Source organism: Mycteria americana, chromosome 1 (assembly GCF_035582795.1).
Source record: "Mycteria americana isolate JAX WOST 10 ecotype Jacksonville Zoo and Gardens chromosome 1, USCA_MyAme_1.0, whole genome shotgun sequence".
In the NCBI taxonomy this organism is placed as follows: domain Eukaryota; kingdom Metazoa; phylum Chordata; class Aves; order Ciconiiformes; family Ciconiidae; genus Mycteria; species Mycteria americana.
The window spans coordinates 92,177,839-92,196,138 of NC_134365.1; the positions used below are offsets into that span (position 1 = coordinate 92,177,839).

Sequence of the window (18,300 nt, forward strand, 5' to 3'; positions counted from 1 at the left end):
TTTCTCACCTGCTCAAAATGGGCTGCAGGGCAGCTCAGACGGGGCTGTGCCCTAATGCTGTTCAGTAATAAGTATTTTGAAGAAAGGTGGGAAATAGCTGCTATAAAGAGCTCCTGCCAGGCTGAGAGCATCCTTTTTGACTCCAGCTGAGGACCTGATACCAGTAACAGTAAAAATGTGCCTCTTTCCTGCCGCCTCCTCCTGCAGCCGGAGGAGCGTGCCTAATCATGCTTGGTGACTGTTTAGGGAATGGCAGCAATCATTAATGCTGGAGCAACTCCATGTATTTCCCAGGCTGAACTACTGCTTGTGCAAGAGGGCAACTGCAAACACCCTTATCAACAGGATGGAGCTGTAACCCCTGGACCTGCTTCGCAGGGCTGCTGACTTCAGCCCCAGTCAAGTGTGGCATGCCAGGATCTGTAGTTTTCCTGAGCACTGTGGGGCTGCACAACACGTGTCCTGTTCACCCCACATGAAATAGTCCTTGTTTGTAAACCCTGGAAAGGTGGAAGAAACACAGTGTCATCATCTGATGTATTTTGCAATAATTTATATTTGTTCTTCCCTAGTGCCTTCTGTACTGATCAGAGCGTGACCAGCTGCCTGTGAAATCTTTTCTTCATTCCCCTTTTCTCCTTTCAGATTACAAGGCATTTGAAGAAGCCGCCGAACACTTCCAGCCGTACATCAAGTTCTTTGCTACCTTCGACAAAGGGGTAAGCATCCACGGACCTCACTGTGGGAGCTCACAGCCTCCACCACCTGTTTTCCAGAAGCTCAGGATGCTCCCAGATTTAATATCTGGCTCCAGCTTCTCATTTTCAGCGTTCCTGTAATTTGTGGTATTGGTGTCTGCATTTGGATTTGGCCCTGTTGCAAGATAAAATGCCATTGCTGCAGCGCGAAGGCAGGTCCTGGTCTGGGGTCAGAAACCAGACCCCTTAGGTTTGCAGGACCTTGACTCTGGCCTTGCTCTGCCTCAGTGCTTGAGACCAGTAGTGTAGAGAGCATCAGTGTTTTTTTAACCAAGGAAAGATCCATTCGTATTTTGTTGGCCACCCCTAAAAGTGCATGATCTGAAAGAAAGCAAGCACCTTGACCTCAGCTCTGCCACCGGGAGAGACTGGGTAGGCAAAGAAGCACGTCAGGCTCACTCACCTCTGACCATCTACAACAGGTTGCCAAGAAGCTAGGTCTGAAGATGAATGAGGTGGACTTCTATGAACCATTTATGGATGAGCCTGTTCACATCCCTGATAAGCCTTACACAGAAGAGGAGCTAGTTGAATTTGTGAAGGAGCACAAAAGGTACGTAGCATACAGGACACTCCTGGCCGTGGGAAGCAGGTAAAGGTACCTGTCATCACAGGCTTGCCCCTCTAGGGCATCCCTCAGTAAAAATTAGGATGACGACCACCTTTTGGTAATTTGCTGACCCAGGTTTGAGATTTTGGCTGGTCTTTTCCTACTCCCAGAGGTGCAAGTATCTGTGCTGCAATCAGAGCCCACCACCATGGGGCTATGACAACACAGCTTCCCTCCTCCTCCTCCCTGGTTAGTCCTCCCTCAAGAGCAGGGAGGCTTGCAGGCAGTGGAGAGCAGAAACCTTGCCCTACTTGCCTATGCTTTTAATTTAGGTCTGTACAGAAGATGATCTTCTCCAAGGCCTCTCAAGCCAAAACCAAATTCTGTCCAGTCCCCTCCTTCCCCAAAACAGCTTCACTAATGCATGTATCTCTCTCCTGATGTCAGATATGTCTGTAGGCAGGTTCTGAGCTCAGACCAAGCTCGGAGGAACTGTGATGAACTAAGAGGCTCCTGCTAACTGCAGGTGCAGAGAGGAGGCCACTGCTGTTATGGCTGTCTTAGTCCTCGTCTGCAAAGGTGCTGAGCACCTACAATGTTTGATCAAATCAGCAGGAGCTGTGGATGCTCCGTGCTTTTTGCGATCAGGTTTTATTGCACAGTCGTTTAGAGACTCGGCCACCAACAGTCTGGAAGCGACTGGAAAGGCTCATCCTGTGTAAAAGCACAGGGTTAAATATAAGGGCACAACTACCTATGAGGTGCTGTATTTTTACACCCTTAAAATACAGCACCGGATAGTCACGCAGGCTATCTGCTACTCCTGCAGCTGCATTTCTCAGCAGACATTCAAGGGACCAGAAAAGAGTTCAAGAAAAGCAGGGCCATTGATACTGTTAGGGGAGCCCCAAATCGGACTGAGCTGGAGGTTTGTGTTCACACACAGAGGGTTCAGAGACAGGAGATCATCTCCAGAGTCAATGAGTCACCAGGCGTGGAAACAGACGTCTGCTTTTTCTGAAATATGAAGGGGTCCTCTATCTCCCATGTACTTGCAGGTCACTTTGCTGACCTCCCGGACTTCCTGACCTCAGTCCTTCCCATCTTTCTTCCCAAGCTCTTTCTGTCGGGCAGCAGTGTCAGGAGGCTGATTAAACACAGTCAGCTAAGTGCTAGCCTAATAAGGCAAGCTCTCCACCAGTACAAAATTGCAGTGGAAATCCCCCAAGCCTTAGACATTTCAAGATGCTATGTTGTGCTTGCTGGGAGCAAGGAGTTGGGCCATATATTTTGCAAGTGCCAAGGTTCAGAAGGGAATTAAAAGGAATCTCATGAAATGAGATGCCTGAAATCCCAAACCTGCCAAGGTGCTGCCATAGCAGGGGAAAAACCCTGGGGTGACAGTGATGTGTTCCCAGCAGTTACTGCTGAGTCTCTCGGAGCAGAAGTGTTTCTTCCTGCCTTGCCACCAGTAAAGGACCTAAAGCCAAAGGCTGGAAGTGGAATTACTCAGACACAGAGATGATCAGGCCTGTAGAGAAAAACAAAGCAACCTCAGCAGCTGCCACGTGCTGGTTCCCTGTAGACAACTTGGCAGGATCTTCTGCTCTGCAGGAAGGTGTAGAGGACCACTTGCCTCCTCCCCTTCACACAGCAGACTCTCACTTCACCCCAGCCAGCAGGTACGGGCTATCTCTCCGCTGAGGTGCAAAGCCCCGCAGCAAAACCTCTCCGTCCTGCAGAAGGACCCCGTCACATCACTGGGAAAAGCTCCCAGTGCTCAGCAGTACCCAGGCTCTTTGGCATACTTTAAGCAGCCCTTCCAAAGAGGGCTCCCTGCTGCTGTGCCCAGGCGGGCTTCACCACCTCTTCCTCCAGCCCTGTGTGGAAATCGGGATTTGCTGAGCTCTCACCGCAGCCTCAAGACAGGAGCTGAAGCAGGTGCCCAGGAAGAGCCTGTATGCAGGCTCCTGGCTGATGCTTCCCTGGGCAGCTGCAGGCAGTGGTGGGAAAGTTCGTCCTCTCCCGAGCAGGTCAGGAAGCCAGTGTTCAGCACAGCGGGGTGACTCGTCCAAAGTCAGTAGGTGTCCAGCTAGGGATGGTGGCTGGGCGCTGTGACTCCAAGGTCTCAGCCCAGATTTTGCTCTCAGTTGCACAAATACAAATTATGTGGTAGTTCCTCTGCCTGCAGCAAGAGGCCTCTGGGTTTATGCCTGTTTCACATGCAAAATGCTGGGGGTGGACACCACCACCCCCTGCCCCATTCTCTGTAATTGTGGTGTAGCGAAGTGGGGGCTGGATTCTGCTCCCTCTTATTCACCTAAACCCCACTTACCTCGCTCCTTCCAGCGTTGGGGAGTAACCAGAGTAAATCTTGAGTAACTCCACAACAATCAGTATACGTAGGTGTGATCAAATCCTTCCCGCTGAGCTTCCTTTCTCCAAGAGCTGCCCCAAGAGAACGGCTAGGGAAAGCATCTTGAAAGCCAGGTACAAGTACATAATATGCATTCACCTGATATAATCTCCAGTTTCTGACGATCAGCAATGAGGAGACTTGCTGGGTCAAAAATTGTATCCCTGATCTTATGCTTAGTGGCTATTTCTTCAATTTCTATAGTCATTTTTTACCTAATTTCTATTTTGATGCTGAAAGTATCCAATTGTTATGAGTTCAGTGGCTGAATTATGCATTGCATCAAAAGAGCATTCCTGTTTGTTCAGTTTATACCTGCTACCTAATACTTTCACTGTGTCCCTACTAGCTCTTGTGTTCTGAAGAACAATGAGTAGCCATTCCCTGTTTCACTTTTTTTTTCTTACCACTCCTGATTTTTTATACCCCCTGCCAATATCCTCTTCATTCACCTCTTTTACAAGATAAAGAGTTCTCATCTATTTAATCTCCCCCAGAGGTCATTCCATACCTTCATTCACCACTGCCATATTTCCATGTCCCTTTTTCAGTTGTCCCATATAATTTCTGTGATGGGATGACCAGAACCACAAATACATTCACTGTGGAGATGCATAGTGCAGTTGTCCATTGCTATAACGGTATGATGTGTTTTCCCAGCTGTTTGCAACCTTCTTTTTGCCTTTCGCCTTTGGAACTGATGCTTTCCTAATTTGTGACACCTGGGCTCCTTTCCTGAGAGGCAATAATTAATTATAACTAATTTAGAACCCATTGTTGCACCTGTATGAGGGTTGTTTTTCTGCAAGTGCATTACTTCTTATGTCTGTCGTGCAGACACTCAAGTCTTGGGAGATCCCTCTGTATCTCCTCACCTTTGTTGGGCGTCTGAAGAACTGGATACAATAAGGAAACGCTGCCATATTCCTATTTCCCATCTTTTTCAGATTAATGGAGACTATGTCATGCATATGATCATGCTAAAGCATATGCTATGAATCTTAATTGGTTAATTCCCTCTGTCGTGAAAACTGAGCATTCATGTCCACCCTTCATCTTCCAATGTCATTAATCCACAGGAGGACCTCTCCTCTGATCTAACTGCAGCTTAGTTTCTCTGAAACCCTTTAGTAAGGGGCCTCGTCCAATGGTCCTTTGAAGGCAGTTCTCTGCATTGACCAGCATACTGTTGCCCACTCGTTGACTTGCTCTGGGAACTCCAGCAGATCCATGGCCATGATTTTCCTCTTAAAAGCCATGTGTCTCTTGTCCTATCACATCATATTCCTTCAAATGTCTGTTAACGCTACTTTTTCTGGTAGCATCATGCCCATAAGGAAGTCACTATTCCAGATCTGTGGCTCCTCAGGTCCTTTAGGAATCTATAAAAAACGTTCCTTGTTTCCACTGCTCCGGTAGCGACGCAAACCAAAGATAGAGGTTACACATCTCATTGATGCCACCTGGTCCTGGCAACATGCTGTTGCTCCCTTTGCCAATTTGTTGTACGACCTCATCGACGGACAGTTTTTGCAACAGCCCCTGGGGCTGGTCTTCCAGGGAGACCCGCTCTGCTGGGGGAACCTCCCTGAACACCTGATGCCAGAGTGAGCAGAGGTGCAAAGGATTACTTGTGCTTGTCTGCTATGGCCTTGTGTTCCTTGGGTGCCCCTTTAACACCCCAGTCACCTGACAGGCTTCCTGCTACGGATGGGTCTGAAAACATTTGCTATTAATTTTTTTTGTCCTTTATGAGCTCCTTCTCAAAAAAATTTGCTTTGGCCAGTCTTACAGTTTAAATTTTCTTGCCAGCAGTTATTATGATTTAAATTTTCTTGCCAGAGGTTATTCTGTCCTTTGCTTCAGCAGAGTTTGGAAGGATTTTTATGGTGGAATTATGCTGGGGTAAAACCAGGAGAAAAGGGGAACAAAGCCCAGTAGGAATGTCCCAGGGACTGCAATACACAAGTGAATGGATCATCTCATGCTCTCAGCACGGACAGAACAATCTGCCATGTGTAGAACTAATTCACCAGCGTACCCCAGCACAGAGAGGCATCTCATCTTCCCAAGCACAAACAGCATCTGCAGTGACTCCAGTGGGGACAAGGGCAGGGTTTTATCATCATAAATAAAAGCATAAATTGACCTACTGTGCCCCCGTGCTTGCATTCAAAACACGGTGGCCGACGGCACTGAGTCCAGCCATCAACCAAATGTGCCACAGTGACCTCTTCCGTGACGCCAGCAGTGTCATGTGTGATGGTGCTGGATGCGTCCTCAAAGAGTGCTTCTGTCTTCCTTTCAGGGCCACCTTGAGGAAACTGCGCCCAGAGGACATGTTTGAGACGTGGGTAAGCACGGACGGGTGGGAAGCCTTGTGTCCCTGCTAGCTTCCAAAAAGGAACCACTGCTCAAAAGCTCTAGCCTCTGGCTGGGCAGAACATTATCTTTCCTTCCTTGCAAAGCCACTTTCCTTCCTCTGGGAAGAAGGGAAAGCCTTGGCAATGATGCCCAGTGCCTGAGTCCAAATGGTGTGCTCAAGTGCTTTGCTCAAGCAGCGGTGGACAGCTGAGCTGGGTCCCGTTTGCTCCACAGAGAGAACAGGGAAAGCTAACCAAGCGTGCCAGGAGTTGAGCCTCTGTAGCAGCCATGATATAGTTATGGAGAGCATCCGTCCCAAGGATGCTCTATCTTATCTAACGGGCATCAGTGCTGGTGGTGGGGTGACCTCAGCGGCCTGCTCGCTGGGCGAGCTACAGAGGTTGTACCGAACAGATGACTCATGGAAGTTGTACCAGAGCAGTTGTACAATTCAAAATGCAAGCGAGGGCAGGCAGTTCAGTTAATTATATAGATTACGGAGCAAATCGTGCATTGATTGCACTTCTCATGGTGTGAGCAAGCTGCAAGTCAGCAATTGTGAGGAACTAACCAGCGGTTTGGCATCGATCACACGCAGAGGACTCTCCTGGTCTGCAAGTGTGGGGGAAAAGAGGAAGAGTGAAAATGAAAGAAAAATCACGTATAATAAATTATCCCTTCGCTGTGAATGAGTACGATGTTGATAGCCAGTCAGGGACCTTCAAGTGCCAGCTGAATGCTGAAAAACAAAGCTGAACAGGTGCTTTACAGGCACTAAGGAAGACGCAGTCATTCCTCCAGAAAGCTCGGCACATTTATAACAGCATTCAGTTGCCTCCTTGCTTGGCTGTGTAACATGAAACGCTGCAGGACTCCAAAGCACCAAAAACCTTGGGAGTCTTTAATACAACAAGGCAAGAGGTAATAAAACTGAATCAGGAGTTATGAGTCACTTAGGCATGATAGCTTTTCATTTTATTTTGAAATACAGATTCTGTATAGAAGATAGCTTCCTAGAGCCATTGAAGTCCCTCAGAGTTTTTTCATGAGGCTTCACTGGGACCCATATTTCACATGCAGTGGTTTTGCTTTTATACTGGATATATTCTAAAATAGCCTCAGGAAAAGTGTGAATCGTCAGCATAGGATGTTCGCTTTACCAGCAGCCTGGGAATGCAGAGCCTGCCTCTGCTACAGGCAGGGGACTCGTACCTACAGGTGACAACGGGCTGTATTCTGATCTCGCTGCAAGTTCAGAACATCCCCAATGCCTTCAGTGGAGTTACTCCAGTTTTATTTGCTGCCTTGGAGGTCAGAATATAGCTATATTATATAGCTATATATATAATTATATATTGCATATATATTTTTTAATTTTTTTATTTTGCTGTCTGACAACACTGTGGGCAAATATGGAGAAAAAGCAACAGTGTAGATTTTGCCAGCTGTAAGTGGTCTGAATCCCAAGTAAATCTGCCTAGAATGCCCTGGTGAAAACGTATTCCCCGAAGACGCCAGCAAAGGCCCAGCATCTGCTATTGTTTTTAAAGATAATGTTTTCCACTTAATCTTTCAGGGTTTTTTTTCCTTTCAGTTTTTGATGGTGGCTTTGTCACCTCTGGGCTCAGAAGGGAAAAGAAATTAGCATTTAGATGGGAATTTTTTCTCGCATTAAAACCAATTGAAATGGAAACCGGGACCGGCAGCGGGTGAGGAAGGTGAAGCCGATCCGTGGGATAATTCAGCGATGACATTCATAGCAGGCGGATGATGAACCGGCCGGCAGATCCATTGGCCTTTGCCAATATCATTACCCATTACTCACGTGTCTCATGGAGAAAAACAGTCCACCGGGCTGTCATTTCTGTTCTCCACTCATTGGAGCCCCGAAATGAGCCTCCCACTCGATTCCCCTTGCTGCTCACGGAGACCCTCACCTAGAGCAGAGACCCTTCACCTCCTGAAAGGTGTCCAAGTGAGCCACCTCGCCACTCATGTTGTGAAGAAACCTCCTTTGCTGGCCCCAAAGGAACATGTTTGGGGTCTGAGCATGGTGGCAGATATTTGTTTCCCCACAAACCATCCCATGGCAGCTGCAAATTTATGAGGACAGGTTGCCTCGGGCATGGAGGGTGAGCCCATGTTCCCATGCTAGAGAGCCCTTGGCCTTCTCTGCAGGCAAGGTTTTGCTCCACACCATCAGAAGCTCCCTTGCCTTTGCCATCATGGCAAGGGAGCTTGCCATGATGGCAAAGGACCATTGCCACCTCATTTTTAGCTAAAGGGTTCCAGCAACGTTACCCAAACTACCTGCTTCAGCACCTAATAGCTCCACGGCTCAGCCTCACCTCAGCTCCCATTTCTGGTGTCTCGGTGGGGCTCCAGTCAAGCCTCCCTTTGCAATTGTCCTGTTCTTTGAAGGCATCCCACCGCTCCCTTGTGTCCAGCAACCGCCCGGACTTGGTCCTCCCTCCCTGGCCCATCAGTAATAGTTTTGTTGTTTTCAGGAGGATGACATGGAGGGAATCCACATTGTGGCCTTCGCCGAAGAAGACGACCCAGGTAGGAGGCTGTTTTCCTCCTTGCGTGACTCTCCGTCACTCAAGACAGCGCAGTTTCATGTGCTTTGTTTGCATTGTGGAGCCCCATGCCCTGGCCAGGATGGGGAGCCCCAGCCTGCCGTGATGGGGAGCTGGGATGCTTCTGGGTGTTTATGGTAGCGGGTGTGCTAGCTGGGATTGAAATTCTGGATACAAATGGATGGCCAGCTGGGAAAAAAAGTCATCCCCTCCACCCCAGCGCCAGGATTTGCTCCCTAACTCTGTGTCCATCTTGCTGTGTGGCTCTGGGAAAGTGCTGAGGGCTGGGTGTGTGATGTGCAGGCGGGAAACTTGTGGGCATCAGCTCCTGAAAAGCCGTGGCATCGGTGCTTCTCAGCGCCATCAGCGTGCCGAAAAGCTTCGGCCTCTCGGGGTCTCAGTTCCTCCCTCGCCACAAGAAAATAGTGACATTGTTCCACTCCACGGAAGGATTACGAGACTTAATTCATGTGTAACTAATTTCAATACCCGGGGAGGATGCTTGAAATTAAAAGCCTTATTATCAGCAGAAAGAGCTGGGAGACAGCATTTTAATGAGAACTCTAAACAACTCCTGTGTGCATAGCGGGGTGAGGGAAGTTGAAAACCCCGCAAGCGAAAAGTGCCTGCGTGTTTGCAGGAGAAGGCTGCAGCGGTTCATGTATCATTTCAGATGGTTTTGAGTTCCTGGAAATCCTGAAGCAGGTTGCCAGGGACAACACCGATAATCCCGACCTGAGCATTGTCTGGATTGACCCCGATGACTTTCCTCTGGTGAGTGGCAGGGGCTCCTTGCCTTTCTGGGTTTAATTCATGGATGGGGAGGGGTGTGTGTGTATGCATGAGCGCAGGAGCTGCCCCAGCGCATGCACAGGATATAAAGGATGGGAAATGGGAATACGGGTGATCCCCGAGAGCTGCTCATTCAGGCCCACCTCCCATGAAGGTGGTGTCTTGGGAACATCCCCAGAGCCGGCACTTTCCTTTGCCGTGTGCGGTGGCCCAAGCTTGCATCCAGCCTCTCTTCTCTCCCATGCACTCACCGATGCACGCTCCCTGCACCACAGCCCAGCCGGCTGAATTAATGCATCGGGGAATTGCAGATGCCCTTGTCTGAGCTTTGTTTCTCCCTGCTGCAGCTGATCACTTACTGGGAGAAGACCTTCAAGATTGACCTGTTCAGACCACAGATCGGGGTGGTGAACGTCACAGATGTGAGTAGCATGTGCCCAGAAAATCCAGCGATCCCAAGATTAGGGTGCTAGAAAGGACAGGATCTGAGGTCTGCTGGAATCAGTGGGATTTCTGCTGTTAAGTGGAAGTAGACCAGGCTTTTTCTCCGGGAAAAAGTGTAAAGACCTCACCATTCCCACACGCAGCTGGGTTCATAGCACCTCTGAGGTCGGGCTTCAGTCTGAGCATGTTTCTGCTGCCGAGTCGCACACAACCCACGTCTGCTGAGGACAGGACCAGCCCCTGTGGTCTGAGCTTCAGGGCTTTTCCTGGTTTTGTTTCCAAGGTCTTACATTCCCACCCCAACCCACAGCATGCACCGTTGTGCCCTGCTCTGACTGAACCTGGGTGGGCTTGTGGGGGACAACTGTGTGTGTAGCAGGGGGAAAGCAAGTCGTGCTTAGGGGAGAAGAGGAGAAAAAGGAGGGTGTTTTTGCAGCAGGAGCAGAACAGCCCAGCTTGAGTGCAGGAGGGAAAGATGGTCCCCAACAGATGACAGGGAGAAACTGCACAGCTTGAAAAAAAACCCAAATAAATACACAGCCTTAATAAGAGTACGACATAAACTGGTAACGGAGGGATCTTTCTGGTGCGAAAAGGGTATACTGGGGTTCATCCAGGCCCTCCTCCTCCTCAGCCACTGCCATGCGGGTGGTGCTTGAGGGATGTAGGTGGGAAGAGGAGATGTGTCTGCCCCATGCCTGGTGGCAGTGAAGGGTTTCTACACCATCCCGCAGCCGGCAGCACTGCAGAGGGAGAGCTGCGCAGGCAGGTGCTGCTTTGGCACGGCTGCAGTGGTGGCGGTGGTACCCGCAGCATCCACAGCTGTGCTATCGGGCCAGCTTTCTAGCGGCTACTGTTTTCACCATGGTTGCCTTCAAGCCAGCAAGCCATGGGAGTGATGTCAGGGTTGCCCGCACACTGTGAGCTTTTAAGGCAGGTGAGAGAGGGACCCATCTGACCCCCACCAGCAGAGATCTGGGGAATGCTGCTGAGTGCAATGTAACGTGCATCACGGCCCTGACATGACTACGCAGAGAAACCATTTTTCCTCTTTCTGACAGTAACAGTCAAGACGATCAGAGAGCACGTAACGCGGCACGCTCCAGCCTGGCTTACTTATTACCTTAGTTTACTTTTTGATGGTTAAGTGCTGGGTGTTCTAATCTCTTTAAAATGAACCTGTGTGGGTATGTAAGTGTCTCTGGAAGCAGAGATCTCTCCACTGCAGAAGTGTTTGTAATTTGGTGCTTGACTTCATGTTTGAAATTTCAGCTGTATGGGAACCTGATGTTTCATTACAAGAGAGCAGAGAGGGCTTAGAGTTGGGACAACTGTCTGGGGCTGGGCACTGGCCCTGGCTCCACCACTGACCTTGCTCCTGGCCCCCATGTCCTCTCTCCTGTACTTTCCCAGAAAAAGAGGGACAGCAAGGGAGTACAAGACGATTGTGCCTCCTGTTATAACAAAGGCTGCAAGTCCACAAGATGGGAGACGTGGTAGGGAAGGCAAAGCGATGGTGTTATGAAGAAAGTGGAGGCCCTGGATCTTGCCCGTCCCATTGAGGGGAATGAGAGGGCAACGCACAGGCTGGCTTGGGAGTTACGGAGTAGGTGCAGCACTGGCTGGATCTGAGCGGTACTTTACCTGTAATAGAGCAGCATCCGCCAGACCATGGGACAGACACCTAGAGAGTGGGGACCCAGTGGGTTAAGGCTTGTTAGCAGAATTGTTAAGGGAGAGACAAAAGGGAAGAGGGCCGAGATAGCATCTGTCGCCTAAAATCATGAGAGAAATGAACAGACAAACCAGAAATAGAGCCCAAGTCTTCAGTCTTTTGCCCTTATTACTAGCCTGCAGTATCTCTTTTCATTATATTTACTGCATGTTTAAGTCATATCAAAGGTACATTAAACAACTACCAATGAAAATTCATGGAATTAGGATTGTCAGTGGCAAGAGAATCATATAGAAAGCAGTATTAGGCAGGAACATATGCCTTATTATCCAACAGTCACTCAGAGACCTCTAAACCCTCATGCATTATCTAGCGTTGATAAAGTAAATGTTTCAGGTTGTTGATTATAGTATTTGCAGTTTTTATTTCATTCCTCTTAAGTCTGTTTTCTATTCCTCAAGAGAGAGATTTAAGAAAGTTCTAGGTTGGCGGGTGATATCTAAAACAAACACTGAGCTCATTTTGTTATTTCAGTGTTACATCACTGCATTCAGCCAAGTTACACAAGTACAAAGTGGGGCTTACAAAACGGAGTAAAAATAAACACTGCTGTTGGCTTTGGTGAACATAACCCCTGTGACCCCATCGCTTCTCTAAAAACCTGCTAATACAAACACCAGAGCTCCCAGTGGCCCCCACTGGCCCGTCACATCGTAGTGGCTCAGGACTAGGGCCACGATGCACTACAAAATATTGCTGCTTTATTTGCACAGCATCTTCTCTAGGTGCAATGGGCCCAATCCTGTTCCCCTTGTTTAAAGGTGTCATTTTTTGCTGCGCAAACAGTCCTGAGGTCCGGGACAAGATCATTTGCATGAAGCAAGAGCTGCATGCCTCTCCATGGCTCTTTTGTATTGCAGTTTTGGTGTTTTAGGAGGAAAATATTGTAAGGGAGAAACAGCTTTCCCTGAGCAGAAATTGGTCTGCCTTTTCAGCAAGCCATATGACAAAGAAAATTAGGTACCACAGACAGGGAAAGAAGTGGGGCGCATTTGCAAAAGCCGGTAGTTATCTTCTGATGTATGAAAAGCACTTGCTTCTGCAACATCAAACGCTGAATGAGATAACCTCACAGCACCTCTCCGAAATAGGAGGCTGATCCTGTTTTACAGAGGGGAGACAGTGAAGGGAAAGGGACTTACCCAGGCATTTACCCAAGTAACCTGTAGCAAAGCAGGGAGGAAACCTTTCATTTCCAAGTCTCAGAGACCATCTAAGCTATGCTTCCTGTCCCTGGCTAATAGGTACAATTTAGACAGCATCTTCTTACTGCATTTTAGACAGGATCTTCTTACTGAATCCCTCCACCCCCTCCGGTTTATGGAATTAATGCAGACAGCTGGAGAGAAAGAGCAGGGGGCACCTGTAGTCCAGGGCACTGGTGTTTTTCACCATTCTTCAGCTGGAGCATGGTTGAGATGATCTGAGGAAAGGCTCTTCCAAGAGGAGCAACTGCTATCACATGTGGAGAGTCCAGAGCACCATCCTGAAGGTGATGGTAAAAGAGGCTGGGGAGAAGGGGTGCTGAGAGCAGGGTGTAAAGGCTCAAAGGAAGAGGTCCCAGAAGGGCTCTGGAGGGAAAGAGGGAAATGCTGTGATGTCCTGTGAACTGGGGTGATGCATGGGGAGCTGGCAGAGGTCTCTTTATGCTCTCTTTATGTAGACTTGGAGTCTACAGAACTGGCCAGATGGGGTGAGGACAATGCATCAGGTGGATGATGCTCTTGCTCACAGGTGCAGGCACTGCAGAAGAGGAACGGGCAGCAGGCATACATCTAACCCAGGGCAAACTACCACACACTCATGTAAATCCATTGACCAGTCGCACTGCCCCTGGTCAGAAGCAACGGCACTTCATGGGGAAGTGGTGATCCCAGCGTGTGGGCAGAGGGAGACGCTGTGGCTGAGCCTGCCCACAGGCTGTGGCAGAGAGGGACCTAATGCCACCGCCACCCCTGCATCCCACCTGTGGTCCAGCCCTTACCCCCACAATAGCAGCGAACCTGATCTCTTCCCTGTGTCTCTGAGGGGGGCTAATCCCCCATCACCTGTCCCCGCAGGCTGACAGCGTCTGGATGGAGATCAGAGATGACGATGACCTGCCCACGGCCGAGGAGCTGGAGGACTGGATAGAGGATGTGCTTTCTGGGAAGATAAATACCGAAGATGATGATGACGACGATGACGACGATGACGACGACGACGATGATGATGACGACGATGATGATGACGACGATGATGATGACGACGACGATGATGACTAACTGTGACTCTGTGCAGTTTGACTTGTGGGGGCTGAGAGGCCTCCCCCCGTGGCAGGTCCCTCCATCGGAAGACCTGTGTTTGAGCGTCAGCAAGCACCGCTGCTCCTCTTTCCCCCCTGCCCCGCTCCCCCTGCCCCTGCCCTTGCCGGGACCCCCCGGCCTGATTCTCAGCGGTGCTGAGCCACCGGGACTGCCCCTGCGGTGGACGGCACCGCTGTAAATCATGCCTCCTTAGTAAGGACAATAGGAATCTGCAGGGAATCTGCCCCCAGTGCCCCAGGGCAGGAGAAAAGCGCCTGCCTGCTGGCTGCCAGAGGGACGCAGGGAGCCAATTTGTGTTTTCCATGCTCATCGGCCCAGCACTTAACATCCAAAGACCAAACCTTACTTCAAGACATAGGGAAGGCCACTGTAACGTTTAGTCCTTTTATTAAACACAATGCCTGTTGCAGCTATTCTGCCAAGACCACTCAATCCTGCAAGTTCTGCTGCAGGAGTCTGTGGCTACTTATTAACATGCTAGAAGCAGCAAAAAGCTTTGGGAGGGGAGGAAGGTTTTAGGGATGCTGTTTTAAGTTTTCAGTGATTCCATGTAACGACAGGATATTCTTGTCTGGCAGCGCAATGCAAAACCAAACACCACAGTCCCTGTCTGAACCTCTTTCTTCTTGAAAGCTCAGGCCAAAGACAGGGTAAGTGCAGGTGGTCTGATACGGGACATCAAAGCTTGCGAGTTCCTGAACTGCTGGAAAGGCTGATCCAGGTCTGAGCCCAAACTCTTGAGGCTGAAGATCACAGCACTGAGCCAAACCATTGGTCTTGAGCCAACCCCAGAGAAACACCAGAGCAGACCCCAGGCCAGTTCCAAACATCTGCAGCCAGGTCTGGGCTGGGCCTTCCTTGCCTTTCAGGTGAACCTCAGCGGGATTGAAGGTGGTGCACATGAGATAGACAGCATACTCCTGCCTGTGGAAGCATTCACAGGGGCCCACCCTGAAGGCCTCCTATTCCCCATGACCTTCCAGCTTTAGCTGACTTTTAACCCAAAGCCTACATAACATCTTTTCCCATGACCAAGATATTGGGAGGGAACACACCCATCCAACCATGATTAGATACTGGATAATGAGAGCTGGGCAATGAGCAGTGAAAGGATTCAAGCTGTTTGGCTTTTAAGTATTCAGTTGCACTGTTACTCCCTGCTTAGAGACTTGGATGTCCCGTGGTAGCCCGCGAGAAGCCCCTTTTGCCTGCAGACTGAGAAGGAGCCCAGGACGCCAGTTCGCAGTCAAGGGGGTCACTCGCAAAGCGAAGGGCAGCAGCTCAGCCCTGGCGAGTGCAGCACCATCCATGTGCAGGTCACTGCAACGGTGTTAGGTCTCCCTGCTTTCCCATGCCGGCAGATTTCAATTGTCTTAGCTTATTAGGTTTGACAATAGTGCAATGAATGGAGAGTTTGGAGGTAGTTTTATCTTTATAAATACATTTATAAATATGTTCTCCAGTCGTTCAGACTTGTTAGCATAGGTAGGGTACACACGTCCTCTCTTGCTACAGATGAAAAACATTGTTCTGACCTTTCTTATACTGGCTTACATCAGAGGTAAGTGATGTTAGGGGAAATAACAGTGTGAGGGACAGGAGAATCAGAGCTCGTTATATGAATGCAAGTCAGCCTGATGAGAAACAGGGTTTACACACTATGTATTTCCTTTATCAGATGAACTGCAAAGCAAGATTTTATAATTTTTTTTTCCTGCCTGTTGATCAGTCTCTTTGACTCTCTCTCTCGATATTAGCTGAAATAGAAATTTGAAACTACTGGTATAAAAAAGCTGAAGTGCTGATATATTCCTACGTGTGCCATATCCCCTTGGTGGAAAGCGCCAGCATGAACAATATGCAGCTGCATATCTATATATCTCTATGTATATGAATGAATACTGTGCTTATACGGTATATGACCGTAGGCCACGTTAGCTCCTCATTGAACATCAAACAATCAACCCATGCTTTTCAGGCACAGCTTATTAGAAGAACAGACAGGACAGCAAAGCCCCTAGGTCAACTATTGTCTTTTATATACTTGCCCTTTCTTGCTTCTTTATGATGGATAAGCACTGCCTGGAAGACTTGAACCAAGTGAGTTTGGGGAGACCACCCGCCTGGTCACACTGGGGTTATGAACAACTCAGCCCCATCCCAGAGGACCTGGTGGAGACTTTCAGAAGGCTCAAAATGCAGAGTGCTCAGCCTGGAGGTCCCCTCCTCTCCTTCACACACCCCTCTCTCCTGGCCGGAGGGGTGCCCAGCACCCTCCTTCTGCTCTTTCCTTTCAGGTGTTTCCTCGAGAGGTTTGCTGGAGGACCCTGGCTCAGAGAGAGAGGGAGCAAGCAGGACTCAAGGTCTCACTGATGCACATTGGTAAGGAGTGAGAACAGGCAAAACTAGCAGTTTAGTAGTCTCCTAGTCTGAGGTTAAGGGACAAACACTGCTTATGTTACTCACCTCAGCAAAGTACTTGTTGATCTTTACCTTGGGGCTATTCCCAGGAGTAGAACACACGCAGTTTCACCCTGCATAAGGTAACAGCCTGCACAGGCCCTGCAGCTCCAGATCAGTCACCGCAAAGTGCCATGAATTTCTATAAACATGAAGAATAAATGAAAAGTTGCTCTACTGCCTTTCCCAACTGGCACTTTCTCCGGACATCCCAGTTGCCTGGGTACTCTCCATGTACGTCCCCTCCTGCTGTGGATGCCCGTCTATTCTGATGTGCCCCTCTCTAGATGCTCCGAGAGATACGGCTTACACAGGCAGAGCAGGCAGGCCCTGCAAATGGCACTACGGACATGTTCAAGTGCACAGGTGTTTCACAGGAGCATGGACATTTCAATGCATCAAGCAACAGAGCTCTGGGGGAAAAAAAATTATTAATGTATAAAAAAAATATAATAGAGAGGCCAGTGAGGCTGAGCTCATACTGGGGCTGGTGGGCTTGTGTCAGTAGTTTATGGAAAGTTTCCCTTGAGTTATGAGAGAAAGGGCTAATCCTATGGCTGCTGCTCCTTCCTGGTGCCAGCACAGTCCTTGATGGGGCCACCCTTTCCCTCTTCCCTCATCCTCCCATTATGGTTTTCATGGTTCTCCTTGCCCATGAATGGGAACTTTTTATCTTCAGCTTACAGGATAAACACATAAAAAGTTAAGAAAATGTTGCGGCAGAGGAAGGATTGCAGCAATGAAGAAGAACAGGCAGCAAAGCCTCTCCCATTCACCCATAACGCCTTGTCTGCCCTGAGTTCATAGTGACCGAACCACTGAACGAGGTAATACCCCTTGTGAAGAAGATGGCAGCTTGAATTTAAGTGTCTTACTTGCAGGGACAGGTAAGATACCAGCATGTGGAGGTATTACACACAGGACCCCACGCACAGGTGCTCCTGGGCTCCTGTGTCAGAAGTAGGCACAACTGGCACGTGAAAGTCACAGGCAGCCCTGAGGAGCAAAGTCAGCCTAACCCTGCCCACTACGCACTCAAAAGCAAAAGGTCAGTACGTTTGAATGTGGAACCAGCAAAAAAACGTCTTTATTTAAAAAAAAAGTGCACATGGGGGCAGCACTGAGTGTTTCTGCAGGCAAGTCTGTTGAGACTGCCCCTCTCTTAGCAAATAGTTCTTTTTCTCCAAAGTGTTGATTAGACATTCATATTAAATAGGTCTTAATACACATAAAGACAAGGAATTGTACTTTGCCCTCATCCGACTGCGAGTGCTTCAAGCTGATCAGTCACTTCAAAGTACCCCAAAATCCTAGCCTTACCAGCCCCCAACAATGGTGAGGAGCCCCCTCGCAAGTGATAAGTGGCAAGAACACAAATTCATACGCCACCTCCTCCCAGTCCCCAGACACGGGGCCAGGGGCCACAGAAGAGGGGTTTGTTCAGTGTGCTGTACCACAGGCCACCGCATGCTCTTCATGGGCAATGATCAAGGGAGAAGGAAACCCATCAAGGGCCACATACTACAGCTATCATACAGAAGCACAGAGGAGAAAGCTTCTGCCTTTGCAGCGGACCCAAGGACACTGGCAGAGAGGCTCTGTGAACCAGAAACTGCTCTGAGCTAATGTCAACGTCAACGTTCCTTTGGGAAACAGCTCCAGAAGGAGAGGACAAGGGAGGCATGCTGGAAGTGACAGATTACTTCATATTTTCAGCGTCAGCAGTTTTTGTGATGTTTCTGAGGAGTGGTGAGAGTCTCCTGTGCTGCCCTTGGGAGAGGAACGGCCCCGTAGTGAAACCAGAGATCTCGGCTGCTTCCCATCCCAGAACAGAGCTGCTCAGCCAGATGCCAACATCCATGCACAGCCGAGGACACCGGCTGCTTCTCTGTGTCT

At 49.2% G+C, this 18,300-nt stretch overlaps 1 protein-coding gene across 1 annotated transcript in view; it reads left to right on the forward strand.

The window, feature by feature from the left end:
* CASQ2 (calsequestrin 2) overlaps nucleotides 1-15,125 on the forward strand; it is a 34,270-nt gene extending 19,145 nt beyond the window's left edge. Inside the window, exons 5-11 of the mRNA XM_075491796.1 lie at nucleotides 646-719; nucleotides 1,181-1,311; nucleotides 6,033-6,078; nucleotides 8,596-8,650; nucleotides 9,341-9,441; nucleotides 9,807-9,881; nucleotides 13,699-15,125. Of these exons, the coding sequence (XP_075347911.1) occupies nucleotides 646-719; nucleotides 1,181-1,311; nucleotides 6,033-6,078; nucleotides 8,596-8,650; nucleotides 9,341-9,441; nucleotides 9,807-9,881; nucleotides 13,699-13,902 (686 nt within the window). The 3' untranslated portion in view covers nucleotides 13,903-15,125. The remainder of the gene's footprint in view (nucleotides 1-645; nucleotides 720-1,180; nucleotides 1,312-6,032; nucleotides 6,079-8,595; nucleotides 8,651-9,340; nucleotides 9,442-9,806; nucleotides 9,882-13,698) is intronic.
* The last annotated feature ends 3,175 nt before the right edge of the window (nucleotides 15,126-18,300 follow it).